General features: G+C 43.1%; 1 protein-coding gene across 2 annotated transcripts in view; it reads left to right on the top strand.

Moving 5' to 3' along the window:
- The window catches only part of TNFRSF14 (TNF receptor superfamily member 14), a 199,109-nt gene that overhangs the window by 168,619 nt on the left and 11,445 nt on the right, over nt 1-19,045 (top strand). The window contains exon 7 of one of the 2 annotated variants that reach the window (XM_073603009.1): nt 17,223-17,294. In XM_073603009.1, the coding sequence (XP_073459110.1) occupies nt 17,223-17,294 (72 nt within the window). Of the gene's footprint in view, nt 1-17,222; nt 17,331-19,045 lie in introns of both variants that reach the window. The other variant, XM_073603010.1, reaches the window with a different exon arrangement.

Raw genomic sequence — 19,045 nt, forward strand, 5'->3', positions numbered from 1 at the left:
GTCCTATTCACACTGCAACACAGTACAGAGGTGTGGTGTAGTGAGCTGCGATAAAATAGACATGCTGCATTTTATTGCAGCGTACAGTACAGGATTGCATGTATGACAGCAACACGCATAGCGCTGCTTTACAGTGACATGACTGAAGTGTCACTTTGTGCATGTCTAAAGTTGGCACAAAAAGAAGAGGGAACTGAGTAATGCACTGAAACACACATCACACAGCCCCTACCACCAACTCACTGCAACTGGAACCAACAGCGGCTGCACACTAATAACTGCTGCTGTTTAGTATGCCGCAGCTGTCCAGTGGGAATGGGCCCTCACTCTTAGTTTTAAATAGCCGAACAGCCATTTTACATTGTGGGAACCTGCCGCAACCAAGAGCGGAGCATTCAGCACGTGGTTGTTCTGCAGCCCCAGTGAACTCAATGGGTGAGTTTGAGAGGAGGTTCTGCCTTTCAAACACTGCACCCCCAAGTTAAAAATGCCCCAACTTCGCAAAACATTGTGGCTGTGGCATATGTACAGCCCCATCCAGCCACATTGCAACAATTTTAATGGGCGGCTGGGGAGCAGTAAAAGAGCTCAGCCATGTGTTTTTACCACCTTTCCCCCCCAGCTGCCCATCTAAAAGAGCCCTAGAGGAGGGCTGTCAGGTTTTTCTTTTTTGCCATCTATGTACCATTGGGGGAGATTTCCCTTCCTTTCCTGTCCCATGGCCAAAACAGGAAGTGAGAGTGAATCCCTTTGTATCGCCAGAACTATTGTCCCCATTTAGAAGTTTTCCCCTCTTTTCGTGTTCTGGGGACAACCCAAAATGTGTACGTTTTTTTCACTTTCAGTGATAACGGTAAACGTGACAAATAGAGTGAATCTCCCTAATGGGGGCAACAATAAAACTGACAGGAGTTGTAATCCCTCTACACTCTATCCAAAACTGAAAAAAAAAGTTTTGCCTTTAGTTATACTTTAACCACTTGCTGACATGTTGAACATAGAATAATGTCCTGTCAGCAAGTCGGTTATAACAAGCGATGGTTGTTCAATAAAGTGATCTGGGTGGTTTTACAGCCACCCACTCACTTTTACAGCGGTAAAAAAGGGTCAATTTGTGCTTGATTAGCTGCTTTGGAAAGCAGGAGAGACATAGGGGGTCTAATAAATTCCTGATATCTTCACAATTGAACTTGTCACCTTCCCAAAGCTTAAATTTAAAAGCACCTATGTCACCCATGCACATACACACAAGTGCAAACATGCTCATAGGTCCTACACGTGTATGTAAACAGCGATTGCAGCACATATGTGAGGTATCACCGTGAACATCAAAGTGATAATCATGAATGATGGCCCTAAAATTATTGCTAACTCTGAACTGATGACCTTAAAAGGTGTCACCTATTCAAAACTTTAGGTACCATAGATTGTTGCCTTTTCACAGGCTGGACAGGGTACATGTTGGATCTATGCACCCAACTCCTGCCTGCATTTCAGATTTTGAGATGCAGCTGTGTCCATGGAACCACTCTGTCCACATCCAACTCTATAAGCTGCCTGAATACAGTTCCAAGGTGGAAGCACCCGCAGCAAAAAGCAACTTGGTATGGAGGGTAGGTTTCAGTGCTCATCTAAATGAGCCTTTAGGCATCGTCCAGGTTCAACGGCTACTTCATGGACCGAGATGCTGACTCAGAGGTTTCACAGTCATGAAAATGCTGGTGCCTGTACAGTTTTTTTTTGTGTGTTCACAAATGTCTGACACAAAGCAGCCCCTTGCTGCAGCCTTGTACAAAGTTATAATGTTGCAGTCTGATCATGGGCTGATCAAAGCTTTTTCAAAATATTAACACACATAAATTGTTAACATTGTTTACAGCAAACCAAACTTTCTTTATCGTACATCATAGGACACAGAGCCTCAAGTAATTACTTGGTGGGTTATGGGCCTACCTTCAGGTGTTGACACTGGTATAACCAAGACAGGAAGTTGACTTCCCTATATAACCCCTCCTCCTTCCAGGAGTCCTCAGTTTTTTCGCCAGTGTCTAAGGTGTTGGTCACGAGTGAAGATGTGCTCTGAGGAGCTCCAGGGAGGGATCCATGCTGGATTTAAAAAACCTCCACAACAGGATCCATCCTCGCCACTGAGGCCATAGGATGGTACCCGGGCCTCACATTGAAGAACGAGGTTTTGCCTGTAAGCTTCTCTTTGAGAGCTGGACCCTAGGAACCAGGACTCTTTTTGGTTTTTCGTATTACCTAAAGTTGTTCCTGAGGGGTGCTATACATGGTCCAAAGGAGCGGAACCCCTTTAAAAAGGGCCCCAGTCTTTGAAGGTTTAACTACGCTGCCCGTCGTGATGGGTGAAGGTTGGATCTGTCTGTTGAATCAGCAGTATCCTGCAGCGAGGATAAGGTAAGGGAAGAGGCTGGGTACTGTAAAAGGTGCCTATGCTTTCCTTCCATCTTTTTAAAAAAGATATGCCTTTAAGAAAGTCTCCTCTAGATGGAGTAAAGTTACACATACCTTACTTGTTGCCTTAAACAGCTCTGTGTCAGGCTTGAAACAGCCATGTGTGGGCCCAGCAGCAGAGGGGGGTTCTTAATGAACAAAGTGAATTTCTTAGAGGAATCAAAGGGATATAGAGTTTCTGGCTGTCAGTAGATGCAGCAGCATGAAGTATATATGTTGTTTTCAATAAACCACTTCATCTAAAGGACTTGCAGGTAGATACAGCTATTGTCTTTTAAGATGCTGTATATCCCTTCCTCCACTAAGAGGCATGCTGACAAGTTCCTCTAGTCTAGAAAGATAAGCGTCAGCACCGGCCCTTATAGACACTTATTGTGTTGCGGTTTTTACATATAAGCCTGTGATCAGGCAGCATTTATTTTGTAACTCACACCGTGCGTTCGCCTCGGTGATGCCGCCTCCTCCTCATTGACTGTGATAAATAACAGCGCGCGCGTGCACACAGATTACTTTAAAACATCCACACAGCTGAATCCGGAGCTTCACCTGATGTCTGTAAAGAGTTGAGGGGGCGGGTCCCGAAGGGGGCGTGTTTTTTTCAGGGCGGTGCCATGTGTAAGTCTTAGAGACATCCACACAGCTGATCTGTTCACAGATAGATGGTGCTAGGGGCGGAACTCTAAGGGCGTCAATCAGGATTCTCACCTGATGGCTGTAACGAAGTAGCTCATAAAGAGTCTGTTGCAGCCACGGCCACATCACACTAACAACACAGCATCGCTGGGCACGTAAGAGGTGTATCACAGGCATTTCCAGCACAGGAAATACATAGTTGCCAACAGTCCCGATTTTCCCGGGACAATCCCGATTTTGGGACCCTCGTCCCGATTGGAGAGTGTCCCGAATCGGGATTTTCCATAAGGAAAATCGGGAATGTTGGTTTTTTTTTTTTTTTTTTTTTTTTTTTTTTTTTTGGAGCAGCGGGCTCCAGCAAAATGGCGGCCGGCGCTGCCGCTCTAGCTGCCTCTAGTGGAGAGGGGAAGGGGGCTCGATCCGTGCAGCCAATGAAGCGGCTTCTTTGGCTGCACGGCCCCTCCCCTCTCCACTGAAGCGAGCAGAAGACACGGCGCCGGCGCCGTGTCTTCCTGAAAGTTCCCCAGCCCCGTACTGCGCAAGCGCTGCGCCTGCGCAGTACAGGGGGTCCGCCATTGCCGAGGGGAACTTTCTCGGCAGAACACCGGCCGCTCCTCCACTGAGCGGGGGCCGGGCTGCACTAACTGAGGGGGGGCTGCACTAACTGAGGGGGGGCTGCAGTGAGGGGGGCTGCACTAACTGAGGGAGGGCTGCAGTGAGTGGGGCTGCACTAACTGAGGGGGGGCTGCAATAACTGAGGGGGGGCTGCACTAACTGAGGGGGGGGCTGCACTGAGGGGAGGCTGCACTGAGGGGGGCTGCACTAACTGAGGGGGGGGCTGCACTGAGGGGGGAGGCTGTACTAACTGGGGGGGGCTGCACTGAGGGGAGGCTGCACTAAGGGGGGGAGGCTGCACTAACTGAGTGGGGCTGCACTGAGGGTGGGCTGCACTAACTGAAGGGGGGCTGCACTGAGGGGGGGGGCTGCATTAACTGAGGGGGGGGCTGCATTAACTGAGGGGGGGCTTCACTGAGGGGGGGCTGCACTGAGGGGGGGCTGCACTAACTGAGGGGGGGCTGCACTGGCGGGGGCACCTGATGCAAGGACAGACTCTGGCGGGGGCACCTGATGCAAGGACAGACTCTGCTGGTGGCAGGCGACGTGGCTAGTGACACGCTCAGGGATCCCACTGATTCTGCATTATGGTGAGTTGAATGATTTAATTTTATATTACAATGTAATAATAGAAATAATGCGCTTCAATCATCCTGACACCATAACAACCATGGTGCCGGGATGATTGAAGCGTTAACACCAGGTGTTTGGAGTATCTTTATCTGCTGATTGTTAAACTTTCTAGAATACACATATTTCTATTGTTGTGTAGGACCTGGGGCTGCTGTCCCGTCATTCCCCTCTCCCCCTTTCCCTCTCCCCCTTTCCCTCTCCCCCTTTCCCTCTCCCCCTTTCCCTCTCCCATTCATCTCAGACTCTAACCATACCCTCTTGAGCCACGCCCACTTTCCGCGTAAGCCACGCCCACTTTCCGCGTAAGCCACGCCCATTTTTCGCCGCGGCGCGCTTCGCGCGCCGCAACTATTATTTTTACTAGGCCACGCCTACAAACGAATGCCCCGCCTCCTAATTATTGATTGGCTCCGCCTACAGCAAAAAAAAGTGTCCCACAGATTTTTTTTTCAATGTTGGCAACTATGGAAATATGATTGTTATCAGCAGTTAAATACTGATTATATGATACTTGTCTTGTGAATTTTTATTATAGGAGATAATTTGTTACCTCTGTTTTTTTTTGTACCTTGTATTATGACTTCCAAAGCTACTTTGAAGGTACCTAAGGTGCCACCCCCAGGCGCTGGGAAACCCAGTCATGCCGCCATGCTGTCATCCTCTCCGGAGATACCTGACATGGCAAGCCAGGATGAGTCATTGGAAGCCAGCGGTGGTGCAACTGCTTTACACACTTCAGCCCCTGTATACGTGACTGAAGATGCATTTTCCTCAGCCTTGCAGGGCCTAGAAGGTAGATTAGCGGATCTAATCGCAAACTTCATCCAGGTGGATAGGAAGCGTCCTAGATCCCCCTCCCCCACCTTAAATTCTTTAACAGTGGAGGGTCCAAGGGAATTGTGGGAACAAGATGAGGTATCTCCCTCAGATAAATTGGAGGAAAGACAAGCCAGTTATTCCTCTGCTGAGGAAACAATTCTTGATGTGTCAGTTTCACAAGCTGAAGTTCAGAACCTTACCGAAATGGTTCGCTCTGCTTTCATGTTACCCCTAACAGAGCTAGCTGAAGGTCCGGTTTCCTCCCTGGGTTCCCTCAAGCCTGTGCAACAATTGCATGCATTTCACGTCCACGCTTTACTAGAAAAGCTTATTTATACCGAATGGGATCATCCAGATAAGCATTTTCCCCCTCCAAAGAGATTCTCAGTTCTCTATCCTATGGAGGAGAAGTTTACAAAAAGATGGCAAGTTCCTGCAGTTGACGCTGCGATTTCCAATGTGAACAGGAGTTTAACTTGTCCAGTGGACAATGCGCTTATGCTTAAAGATCCAACAGGTAAGAAGTTGGGAGGCGCCTTGCAAGAATATTTTAACCAGTTTTCCTTTTAAGGGAGAGCGACTATTTGGCGAAGGTTTGGATAAGTATATTAGGACAATCTCTAGCGGAAAGAGTACTCTTTTGCCAGTTAAAAGAGGATATAGACGTCCTTCATTTAAGCGCACCTTTTCCCCTGCGCCAGGTACATCCGCCTCTAGGCAGGGGCGACGGCCTCCACCGTCAGACTCTAGAGGAAGACCTCAGGGTCAAACCCAGGCACAAAGGAAGACCTGGGGCCACAAGCCTGCAAAGCAGAATACCAAGGCCTCATCATGAAGAGGCATCTCCCCTCACCAAGGTGGGGTGAAGACTTCTGGGGTACTCAGAAGTCTGGCAAAGGGAGATTCAGGACAAATGGACTCTCTCCACAGTCTCTCTAGGATACAAGCTAGAGTTTCGAGAGTTTTCACCATCTCGTTTTCAGAGATCGAACGTTCCCAGAGATCCAGGGAAAAAGCAATCCCTATTGCAATCAGTGATAAAATTACCAAAGCGCTGAAGTGGAAAATAATATATAAATTATGTGAGAATATCTTAATAAATGCCAAAATAATACAGCTGCAATCAATAAGTGAACCACACAAATTGTATAAAAAATATAAATAAAGTGATGCGCTCGTATTATCCAATTGGTATCACACTAAGTGTTGTGCTTACAAAATATTTCTCAAATAAGGGAATACATTATGTATATTAATCTCTTAAAACCTTGAGCAGTAAAACCTTAAAAAATTATAACTTTGAAAAATATAACTTTAAAAAATAATAAATGTGTTCCGAACCTTCATACAAGGTTCCCTTGATAGTGAAAAACCGGGACCTTCTTCCAATAATTATTATAAATCTGTGTTCATGTGAAATGTGGTTAAAAACTTATGCACCTTAACCGGTTCAATACAGGGCATTTTCACCCCCTTCCTTCCCAGGCCAATTTTTAGTTTTCAGCGCTGTCGCACTTTCAACGACAATTGAGCGGTTGTGCGACGTTGTACCCCAAAAAAATTTACGTCCTTTTTTCCCCACAAATAGAGCTTTCTTTTGGTGGTATTTGATCACCTCTGCGGTTTTTACTTTTTGCGCTATAAACAAAAGAAGAGCGACAATTTTGAAAAAAACACAATATTTTATATTTTTTGCTATAATAAATATCCCATTTAAAAAAAAAAAAACTAATTTTTTTCCTCAGTTTCAGCTGATACGTATTTTTCTACATATTTTTGGTAAAAAAAAATCGCAATAAGCGTATATTGATTGGTTTGCGCAAAAGTTATAGCGTCTACAAAATACGGGATAGATTTATGGCATTTTTAAAAAATATATATTTATTTATTTTTTACTAGTAATAGGGGCGATCGCGATTTTTTTTTTTTCGTGACTGCGACATTATGGCGGACACATCGGACACTTTTGACACATTTTTGGGACCATTCACATTTATACAGCGATCAATGCTATAAAATTGCATTGATAAATGTGTAAATGTGACAGGCAGTGAAGGGGTTAACCACTAGGGGGACACAAGGGGTTAAATATGTTTCCTAGGGAATGATTCTAACTGTAGGGGGCGGGGACGTACAAGGGGAGGAGACCGATCAGTGTTCCGCTGTACTGGGAACACAGATCGGTCTCCTCTCAACTGACAGGACGTGGATCTGTGTGTTTACACACACAGATCCACGGTCCGGCCCTGTTAACAGGCAATCGCGGGTGCCCGGCAGACATCGCGGCCGCCAGGCACACTCACCGGGTCCTGAGCAACCCAGCGGGCGAGAGCGCGCGCCCCCTAGGCGGCCGGGAAGCCCAGGCCGTCATATGATGTCCACCCAGGATGGGAGATCTCATCTGTGGACGTCATATTACAATACGCGGGTAGGGAAGTGGTTAAATAATGATTGTGATTAGTCCACTAATTAGAAACAAAATGATACCTCCTCTTCACTTCAAACCAGGGCTTTGTGAGTTAAGCTTGGATGGATTAGCGGTGGATATACTAGATCCTGTTCATCCGCCGGCATGGATCGGTTAATCTTATAGCTTCTAGCGGTCCTCCCCAGTATGAAACATAAGATTGGGAAAAAATACCATTGCACAAATATAAGCCAAAGTACATGTAAAACAAAGAACCAGATACTTTCACTTACATGATCCCTTTAACATTGATCGCATTTCAAATAGATGGTCAGTTACATTCAGCTCTGTGCTGCTGCTGGTTCAATCACAGGCTCCTTCTCCCCGCGTGTATCGTCACTAGGCACGTGACTTTTTCAAGGGTGCTAGTGTGTGCCATTGTGCGATCTCAGAGATACATAATGTTTTATTTGTTTACACAACTTAACCTCCCTGGCGGTATGATTCTTTCTGATTTTAGGTGCTGAAAGCGGTACAATTATTTTGCATGGAAATTTGGCGTTTTATATTGTAGGCCTGTAATTCTTAACAATAACACACTTAAATCTGTCCAAACAAGAGTCTAGTAGATATCCCGGGTATGATAAAGTTTGAAACACAAAAACATAAATTATAATATAATAAAAAAAAAATAATAATTAAAAAAAATAAATAGTAATAAAATAAATTTCCACACGATTCACTATCGCTCAATTCTGCAAGTGTTCTAATTTACTATCGCTGTTTTCTAGCTGGTCTAAAGCCATTTTTGACGTAAAGGGACACTTTTTGGTTGCTATGGACAATCTCCAGTTTCCAGGCAGAAAGAACAGTATATGCAATATAAAACTGCATGCAGGGCATGGGCCAGAGCACTGGGGACAAATGGGATGTGAAACGATTTCATACAGTACTGTAATCTGTAAGATTACAGTACTGTATGTGTTATGCTTTTTACATTTTTTTGAATTTGCCGCCAGGCTCCGCCCCCGTGCGTCGCGACGCTCGCAGGGAACGGAGCCTGGCACAGAGAGGCTTCGGAGGAGGACGGAGCCCACGGACACTGCGGGGGACATCGCAGGATCCCGGGGACAAGGTAAGTAAGGAGGCACCAGGATCCTGCGATGCAATCCCGAGTGTGGCTCGGGGTTACCGCTAATGGTCCTGAATTTTAACCCCGAGCCACACTCGGGAATACCGCCAGGGAGGCTACCATACCATTTATTTCCTTAACATAAATATGTATATAGAGACACATAAAAATTCCCTTACATTTAATTTTGCTATTGGACATTTACTATACATTATTAAAACAAAATTTAATATACATTAATTCCCCTTCATTTTAAAAAACCCATCTATTACTAATTCCGCATTAATTAATGCATTTTCACTACCATTTTGGGACTTATTGTGGAATAACCCCAACAAATCCCAAAAATATAAAGTGTATAAAATTGGATATAAAATCTATACATGTTGTAACCAATTTTTTAGGAAAAAGTAATAAATTAATAAAAATTGAAAAGTATTTTTTTTTTTTAAATTTAAAACCACTATAAATACATATTAAATTATCAGGAATCAGCAATAAAACAGTTAAGATCAAATTCAATATTTAACCCCTTTGGAGCAGATACCCCCATATTGTATATCCATTTGGATTCTTGCTTGCTTAATTCCCTTATTTTATTACTGCCTCTCCAATGGGGTTTAAATTTATCTATTGCCCAGAATTTTAATAACGCTGGATTTTTGTCATGGCATGATAAAAAAAAATGCCGTGACACACTATGCTTTGGATAGCCTTTGATAATGTTTTGTATGTGTTCCCTAATGCGGTTCCACATCGGTCTTTTGGTTCTTCCCACATACTGAAGTCAGCACGGACATTGTAAAACATACACCACCCCCTCAGTCTTACATGTCATAAAATCATCAATCTGATATTCTGTGTTACTGGTCGATTTAAAATTGGTACATTTATGCCCATTTTGTTTTGTGTTTACGCACTCATAACATCGTTTACAAGGATAAAAGCCTTTCCTTTGGAAAAAAGTTAATTCTTGTTGTTTTGGTGGATCCATAACATTTTTTGCAATTTTTGTCTCTTAGCGTGGGTGCCTTCCTGTAGATAAACTGTTTTTTCCGGCAATATATTCTGCAGTTGTTGATCAGCAAGAAGAAGTGGCCAGTGTTTCTTAAAAATACGTTCAATCTGTAGGTGTTGAGTGTTAAAATCCATAATAATTGGGACATCTTTATATTGATTTGATTTTTTTGGTTTATCTTGAATTAATTCGTTCCTGGTAAAATTTGATACCGCTTTAATTTTTTCCCTAATGAACTCCTTATTGTAGCCCTTTTGAATAAACTTATCTCCAACATCATTTGCCTGTTCCAGGAATGTGCTTAATTCCGTGCAATTTCTCCTCAGATGTATGAATTGTATACAAACTATAAATACCGGTCAGAGTGGCCACACTAGCACCCTTGAAAAAGTCACGTGCCTAGTGACGATACGCGCGGGGAGAAGGAGCCTGTGACGCTCTCGGTAGAGTGTAGTCTGCGTGTGATTGAACCAGCAGCAGCACGGAGCTGAATGTAACTGACCATCTATTTGAAATGCGATCAATGTTAAAGGGATCATGTGAGTGAAAGTACCTGGTTCTTTGTTTTACATGTACTTTGGCTTATATTTGCGCAATGGTATTTTTTCCCAATCTTATGTTTCATACTGGGGAGGACCGCTAGAAGCTATAAGATTAACTGATCCATGCCGGCGGATGAACGGAATCTAGTATATCCACCGCTAATCCATCCAAGCTTAACTCACAAAGCCCTGGTTTGAAGTGAAGAGGAGGTATCATTTTGTTTCTAATTAGTGGACTAATCACAATCATTATTTAAGGTGCATAAGTTTTTAACCACATTTTCACATGAACACAGATTTAAAATAATAACATTTATTGGAAGAATGTCCCGGTTTTTCACTATCAAGGGAACCTTGTATGAAGGTTCGGAACACATTTATTATTTTTTAAAGTTATATTTTTCAAAGTTTATAATTTAAAGTTTTACTGCTCAAGGTTTTAAGAGATTAATATACACAATGTATTCACTTATTTGAGAAATATTTTGTAAGCACAACACTTAGTGTGATACTAATTGAATAATACGAGCGCATCACTTTATTTATATTTTTTATACAATTTGTGTGGTTCACTTATTGATTGCAGCTGTATTATTTTGGCATTTATTAAGATATTCTCACATAATTTATATATTATTTTCCACTTCAGCGCTTTAGTATTTTTATCACTGATTGCAATAGGGATTGCTTTTTCCCTGGATCTCTGGGAACGTTCGATCTCTGAAAACGAGATGGTGAAAACTCTCGAAACTCTAGCTTGTATCCTAGAGAGACTGTGGAGAGAGTCCATTTGTCCTGAATCTCCCTTTGCCAGACTTCTGAGTACCCCAGTACCCTGAGTACCTATTTTTTAATCCCTATTGCAAGCATTAGACCGATTATTGGCTCAAGGGGTAATCATACAGATTCCCAAACAAGAGCAGGGTTTGGGGTTCTACTCAAACCTGTTTACGGTACCAAAACAAAATGGGGATATCAGACCAATTCTAGATCTACGGAATCTAAATCGGTTCCTGAGGATCCGCTCCTTTTGCATGGAGTTGATCAGATCAGTTGTTTCTATCCTACAAGGAGGAGAACTTTTGGCATCCATAGACCTCAGAGATGCATATCTGCATATTCCTATATTTCCTCCTCACCAGAAGTTTCTGAGATTCGAAGTAGAACAAAGGCATTTTCAGTTTGTAGCCTTGCCCTTCGGGCTAGCTACAGCACCTCGGGTATTCACAAAGGTACTAGCCCCACCTCTAGCAAGGTTAAGGGCACAGGGCATAACTGTCTTGGCTTACCTAGACGATCTATTGTTAATAGACCAGTCGGTGGCCCGCTTGAAGCAGGATGTAGCCATTACAAGCAGTTACCTGGAGAATCTGGGTTGGATTCTCAACCTGAGGAAATCCTCCTTAAAGCCATTAAAAAGGCTGGAGTATCTGGGCCTAATCATAGACGCAGCCCAGAAAAGGGTGTTTTTCATCCCGCAAAGATCCGCTCCATACAGGAGCTGGTGCGGATGGTCAGGTCAAAGAGAAATCCCTCAATACGTCTTTGCATGAGGTTATTAGGTAAGATGGTGGCTTCATTCGAAGCTGTTCCCTATGCCCAATTCCATTCGAGACGGTTTCAAAACAGTATCCTGTCTGCTTGGAACAAGACGATTCAAGCTTTAGATTTAACAATGAGGCTGTCCCCAAGAGTGTCTCAAAGCCTCACTTGGTTACTAAGTCGGAACCTGCTGAAGGGAAAGTTCTTCAGACCAATTGTTTGGAAAGTAGTCACGACAGATGCCAGCCTTTCAGGCTGGGGAGCAGTACTAGAGAAGACGACTGTCCAGGGACAGTGGTCAAGAACCGAAAGAGCCTTGCCCATAAACATCCTGGAGATTTGGGCAGTGTATCTGGCTCTGAGAACCTGGACTTCCAGGTTAAAGAATTGTCCTGTCAGGATCCAATCGGACAATGCCTCGGCCGTGGCATATATCAATCATCAAGGGGGCACCAAGAGTCTCTCAGTCAGAGAGGTGAACCAGATTATAACTTGGGCAGAAAAGAATGTCCCATGCCTATCGGCAGTTTTCATTCCGGGGGTAGAGAATTGGCAGGTGAACTACTTAAGTCGCCAGCAATTATCCCCGGGGGAATGGTCTCTTCATCCTGAGATTTTTCATGCGATTTGCCAAAGATGGGGGACTCCGGACGTAGACCTTCTAGCGTCCAGGTTCAACACAAAGCTAGTCAATTTTGTGTCCAGAACAAGGGACCCACTCGCGTACAGGACAGATGCGTTGGTGACCCCATGGGATCAGTTTTCACTGATCTATGCATTTCCCCCAATTCAGTTGCTACCTTGACTTCTTTGCAGGATCAGACTGGAAGAAAAGTCGGTAATACCGGTAGCACCAGCATGGCCCAGAAGGTCATGGTATGCAGAGATAGTAAAGATGGCAGTGGAGGGTCCATGGCTCCTCCCACTAAGGCCAGACTTGCTAGCACAGGGGCTGATATTCAATCCTACTTTACGAACGCTAAGTTTAACGGCCTGGCTATTGAGACCCACATTCTGAAGAAGCGTGGGCTTTCTAGGGCAGTTATTTCTACTTTAATTCTAGGACGCCAGCTTCTAGAGCTATATATTATAGAGTCTGGAAAGCTTATGTATCCTGGTGTGAATCCAAAGGTTGGCACCCTTGAAGATATATTATAGGCAGAATTCTTGCCTTCCTACAATTAGGCGTAGAGATGAAGTTGGCCCTGAGTACTATTAAGGGCCAAGTCTTAGCCTTATCAATTTTATTTCAAAGACCACTTGCTACGCATTCTTTAGTCCGGGGTTTCATGCAAAGAGTGATGCGGATTAATCCGCCAGTTAAATCACCCTTAAGCCCTTGGGACTTGAATTTAGTTTTGTCGGTGTTACAAAAACCGCCATTTGAACCATTACAGCATATTCCTTTAGTCCTTCTGACTAGGAAGCTGATATTTTTGGTTGCTATATCCTCAGCAAGGAGAGTTTCAGAATTGGCTGCTCTTTCCTGTAAAGAGCCATATTTGATTATTCATGAGGACAGAGTGGTGTTACGCCCTCGTCCAGGCTTTTTGCCAAAAGTGGTCTGAGGTTTTTCACCTGAACAAGATATTGTCCTGCTGGGTTTTTACAAAACCATGTTGGTTATTTATGAGGACAGAGTGGTGGTACGCCCTCGTCCAGGCTTTTTGCCAAAAGTGGTTTCAGGCTTTCAACTGAATGAAGATATTGTCCTGCCATCGTTTTTTCCAAAACCATCTTCCAAGGAAGAAAGGTCACTACATTGTCTTGATGTGGTGAGAGCAGTGAAGATCTATTTAAAGAAAACTGCTCAGATTCGGAAGACCGATGTCTTATTTATTCTGCCAGAGGGTCCTAAAAAAGGACAGAAACGTCAAAATCCACTGTGGCTAACTGGATTCGGCAAGTTATGATTCAAACTTATGATTTAAAGGGAAAGATTCAAGTTAAGGCGCACTCTACCAGAGCGGTTGGTGCTTCTTGGGCAGTGCGTCACCAGGCCTCCATGTCTCAGATCTGCAAGGCCGCGACTTGGTCTTCAGTGCATACATTTACAAAATTTTATCAAGTAGATGTAAGGTGGAATGAGGATATTGCCTTCGGGCGCAGTGTGCTGCAGGCAGCAGTATAATTCCTCAAGGTCTGGGGGTGCCCTACGGGTTGTGTCTCCCTCCCCTCAAGTAGCATTGCTATGGGACATCCCACCAAGTAATTACTTGAGGCTCTGTGTCCTATGATGTACGATAAAGAAAATAGGATTTTTAAAACAGCTTACCTGTAAAATCTTTTTCTTGGAGTACATCATAGGACACAAAGATCCCGCCCCTCTGTTTTATGGGGTGAGAGTATATTGCTTATATTGCTTGGCTACAAAAACTGAGGACTCCTGGAAGGAAGAGGGGGTTATATAGGGAGTCAACTTACTGTCTTGGTTATACCAGTGTCAACACCTGAAGGTAGGCCCATAACCCACCAAGTAATTACTTGAGGCTCTGTGTCCTATGATGTACTCCAAGAAAAGGATTTTACAGGTAAGCTGTTTTAAAAATCCTATTTTTTTGCATGTATACCTAGAAAATGGTTGAAAAAAAAAAATATACATTCATTTTATATTGACAACAAATGCATTGTAAAGTTTTGCCACTTTTGTATTGTTCGAAAATACTGTATCATTCTATACCATACGCTGGAGTTTTTCCTTTGTGTAATTAAAGTATAATTTTTTTTTGCCATCCGTGTCCCATTGGAGAGATTTCCCTTCATTTCCTGTCCCATAGCCAAAACAGGAAGTGAAAGGAAATCCCTCCAAAGTGAGGGAATCTCTTGCTGTCACCAGAACTAGAAGAAAAAATATTTCCCCAGCTCTGGTGACAACCCTAAGTTTGGAATTCTCTTTCACTTTCACTCTTAGTGATGATGGTAAATAGGACAATAGAAAGGGTGAACCTCCCATAAGGGGGTTTAGACAGAAATAATAACATGATAGGAGTTCTAATCCCTCTCCACTCTATCCAAAACTTAAAAAAATGCCTTCAGTTATACTTTAACCACTTACATAATTGTAATACATTCTTTCTACTGTTCTTCCTAGTACAGTAAAACCTTGGATTGCGAGCATAATTTGTTCCGGAAATGTGCTTGTAATACAAAACACTTGTATATCAAAGCAAATTTCCCCATAAGAAATAATGGAAACTCAGATGATTGGTTCCAAAACCATTTATTTAGTCCTTCAGCCTATTGTCCATATTAAAATATTATAGCAATGTGACTTCAAGGCAACTTCAGGGAATGCCTGTAATGTTGGATCCAAATCACATCAATTAAGATGAGGATCTGACTTGGGGCTCATGCACACTGCAGCTCAAAAAAAAAAAAAAACAGCTGCTTTTAGGCTCCATGCACACTGGCTTAAAATCGCTGCTTCTACAGGCGTTTTGTGTTCTGCCCGTAGAAGCAGCTTAATTTTATCCTATGTATCCATGCACATTAGGACGATTACAGGCATATTTTGAGCTCAACGTTTAGAGGCAGGATTGTGTTTCTGATTGGAGCTTTCTGGCAGAAAAGAAGTAAAACTCTTCTAAACTTTGTACAAAAAAAAATACTATAAGAGCATTTATTTCTGCCAAGTGAACTGGAGTTTTTTAAGCCCAGTGTGCATGTAGCCTTACAGGCATTTGAGCTTTTATTTCAGCTTGAAGAAGCTTGTACTTTTGTGTGCTCTTGTGCACATTTTTATTGAGCTTTTTTGAGCATAAGTGTTTTTCTCCATGACCCCTCCTTAACTGCTTCCCAACTGGCTCAATCAAAACTGTGGCAGAATGGCTCTCTTGGGCAAAATCCGGTATGGGTACATCCTTCCCTTTAGTGGCCGCCAGAGGGCAAGCGCACGTAGCACGGTGGGGGACCCGATGTGCGTTTTTTTTGTTTATAGCGTAAAAAATAAAAACTGCAGAGATGATCAAATACCACCAAAAAAAGCTCTATTTGTTGGAAAAAAGGACGCAAATTTTGTTTGGGTACAGCATTGCATGACCGTGCAATTGTCAGTTAAAGCAACGCAGTACCAAATTATAAAAAGTGCTCTGGTCAGGAAGGGGGTAAAATCTTCCAGAGCTGAAGTGGTTAAAGTCTATGGGCACAAGCTGGATAGAAGTCGCCTTCAAGTAGTACAGGAAACTTTTCTAAAGTCTGAGCGACTTCAGTAGTGCTAATTAAGACCGCTCTCATTGACTAAAATGGGATTTCACATGTCACGCAACTTAGTCTCACAAGTCTGATTCCAAGTCTCCGCTCGTATTGTAAGACCTCGCTTGTTTATCAAGTTAAAATTTATTTTAAAAAATTTGCTCGTCTTGTAAAACATTTGCAGACCAAGTTACTTGCAATCCAAGGTTTTACTGTAGATGAATAAATTGATACAGTTTGTTGTAATGTGGATATTATACAGTATAGGCTTGAGATTGGTCCTGTTCTCTTTAAAATAAAATACTCCTAGTGAATGTAAAGTCTATTTGAAGCCCAGTTTAATTTGTCTAAATACATTCCAGGTGCATCAAAACAAAAGTCTGTAACGTCTTAGGGCTGGTTCACACCAGATGCAGTCCAGTGCGTTTTATTCTGCATCAACAAGGCATTCACTTGCTGGTGATGTGAAACACATGTTGGAACATTCTTGCATGTCTTTTGGGATTGTCCGGCCTTGCATACCTTCTGGCGACTGGTCTTTAGAGATTATACATCACACAACAGGTTTCTCCCTGGTGGATGATCTGGCGGCTATCTTTCTTCAACTGAACCCTATGTCGAGTAAACGTTACAGGGAATCTTTGCTTCTGCAGCTACTAAATGCGGCTAAGGCCTGCATCCATAGGGGAAGAGAAAAGTAGCTCACATCCAACTGTGGGACAGTGGTTTGCCAGAGTAAATGATATCCAGAAAATGGAGGCTCTTATGGCAGCCCTTATTGACAAGATATCTGAAGTGAACCAGAAATGATTTTATTGGAATGACTTTAGGTACTCTTCCAGATACAATTAATGAAGAAGTTTCTTGAGCCCGGGTTCACACTATAATGCGCTGCGGACCGCACAGGAGCGCTGTGCGTCCCTGTTCACAGTTTCAGGGACGAATCAGGGCCGATTCTATGCCTGAATTCGGCCCTGAAACGCAGCCAAAGACGCACAGCGTTTTTGTGCAGTGCGCACCGCAGCCGCCCCGGAGATATGTGAACTGGCTCCATAGGGAGCCAGTCACATTCTCCTGCTATGCGAATTAGAGGTGCGGAAACGCACCTCTAATTCGCATAGGTATGAACCCGGGCTTAATGTGGCTGAAAGTTGTCAGGTGTGTGACCAGCTCTACATACAAATAATTGTGACCTGCTTATTTTTTTTTCATTAGAAAGGGCAACGGAGCAGAATAATCTACACGAACCGCAAGATGAACCGAGTAAAAAACCAGAACAAGAAAAAGGTTGTGGAAGTAGTGGGGGACCGGATAGATAAGCATGTGTGTAAATATGTACAGTATATAAAGATGTGTAAACATGCTGTATGTGTGTGTATATGTATATGTGTGTGTGTGTGTGTATGTATGTGTGTATACACACACACACACACAGTCATGGCCAAAATTGTTGCCACCCCAGAAAATTTTCCAGAGAATCAAGTATTTGTCACAGAAAAGTATTGCAGTAACACATGTTTTGCTATACACATGTTTATTCCCTTTGTGTGTATTGGAACAAAACAAAAAAGGAGGAAAAAAAGCAAATTGGACAAAATGTCACACAAAACTACAAAAATGGGCTGGTCAAAATTCTTAGCACCCTTAACTTAATATTTGGTTGCACACCCTTTGGAAAAAATAAGTGAAATCAGTCGCTTCCTATAACCATCAATAAGCTTCTTACACCTCTCACCCGGAATTTTGGACCACTCTTCCTTTGCAAACTTCTCCAGGTCTCTCTTATTGGAAGGGCGCCTTTTCCCAACAGCAATTTTAAGATCTTTCCACGGGTGTTCAATGGGATTTAGATCTGGACCAATTGCTGGCCACTTTAAAACTCTCCAGCGCTTTGCCATCCATTTCTGGGTGCTTTTTGACGTATGTTTGGGGTCATTGTCCTGCTGGAAGACCCATGATCTCGGACGCAAACTCAGCTTTCTGACACTGGGCTCTACAGTGCGACCCAAAATCCTTTGGTAATCCTCAGATTTCATGATGCCTTGCACACATTCAAGGCACCCAATGCCAGAGGCAGCAAAACAACCCCATAACATCATTGAACCTCCACCATATTTCATTGTAGGTACCGTGTTCTTTTCTTTGTAGGCCTCATTCCATTTTCGGTAAACAGTAGAATGATGTGCTTTACCAAAAAGCTCTATCTTGGTCTCATCTGTCCACAAGACGTTTTCCCAGAAGGATTTTGGCTTACTCAAGTACAATTTGGCAAACTGTAGTCTTGCTTTTTTATGTCTCTGTCTCAGCAGTGGGGTCCTCCTGGGTCTCCTGCCATAGCGTTTAATTTAAATGTCGACGGATAGTTCTCGCTGACACTGATGCTCCCTGAGCCTGCAGGACAGCTTGAATTTCTTTGGAACTTGTTTGGGGCAGCTTATCCACCATCCAGACTATCCTGTGTTGCAACCTTTCATCAATTTTTCTCTTCCATCCACGCTCAGAGAGATTAGCTACAGTGCCATGGATTGCAAACTTCTTGATAATGTTGCGCACTGTGGACAAAGGCAAATATAGATCTCTGGAGATGGACTTGTAACCTTGAGATTGTTGATATTTTTCCACAATTTTGGTTCTCAAGTCCTCAGAGAGTTCTCTTCTCCTCTTTCTGTTGTCCATGCTTAGTGTGGCACACACATAGACACAATGCAGTCTAAGTGAACTTCTCTCCTTTTTATCTGCTTTCAGGTGTGATTTTTATATTTCCCACATCTGTTACTTGCCCCAGGTAAGTTTAAAGGAGCATCACATGCTTGAAACAATCTTACTTATCCACAATTTTGAAAGGGTGCCAAGAATTTTGACCAGCCCATTTTTGGAATTTTGTGTGACATTATGTCCAATTTGCTTTTTTTCCTCCCTTTTTTTGTTTTGTTCCAATACACACAAAGGGAATAAACATGTGTATAGCAAAACGTGTTACTGCGGTTATATGTAAGTGACCTGGAAACAGGTGTTCCTTGTTTACTTGCCTCTTACCA

Source organism: Aquarana catesbeiana, linkage group LG10, assembly GCF_042186555.1.
Source record: "Aquarana catesbeiana isolate 2022-GZ linkage group LG10, ASM4218655v1, whole genome shotgun sequence".
In the NCBI taxonomy this organism is placed as follows: Eukaryota; Metazoa; Chordata; class Amphibia; order Anura; family Ranidae; genus Aquarana; species Aquarana catesbeiana.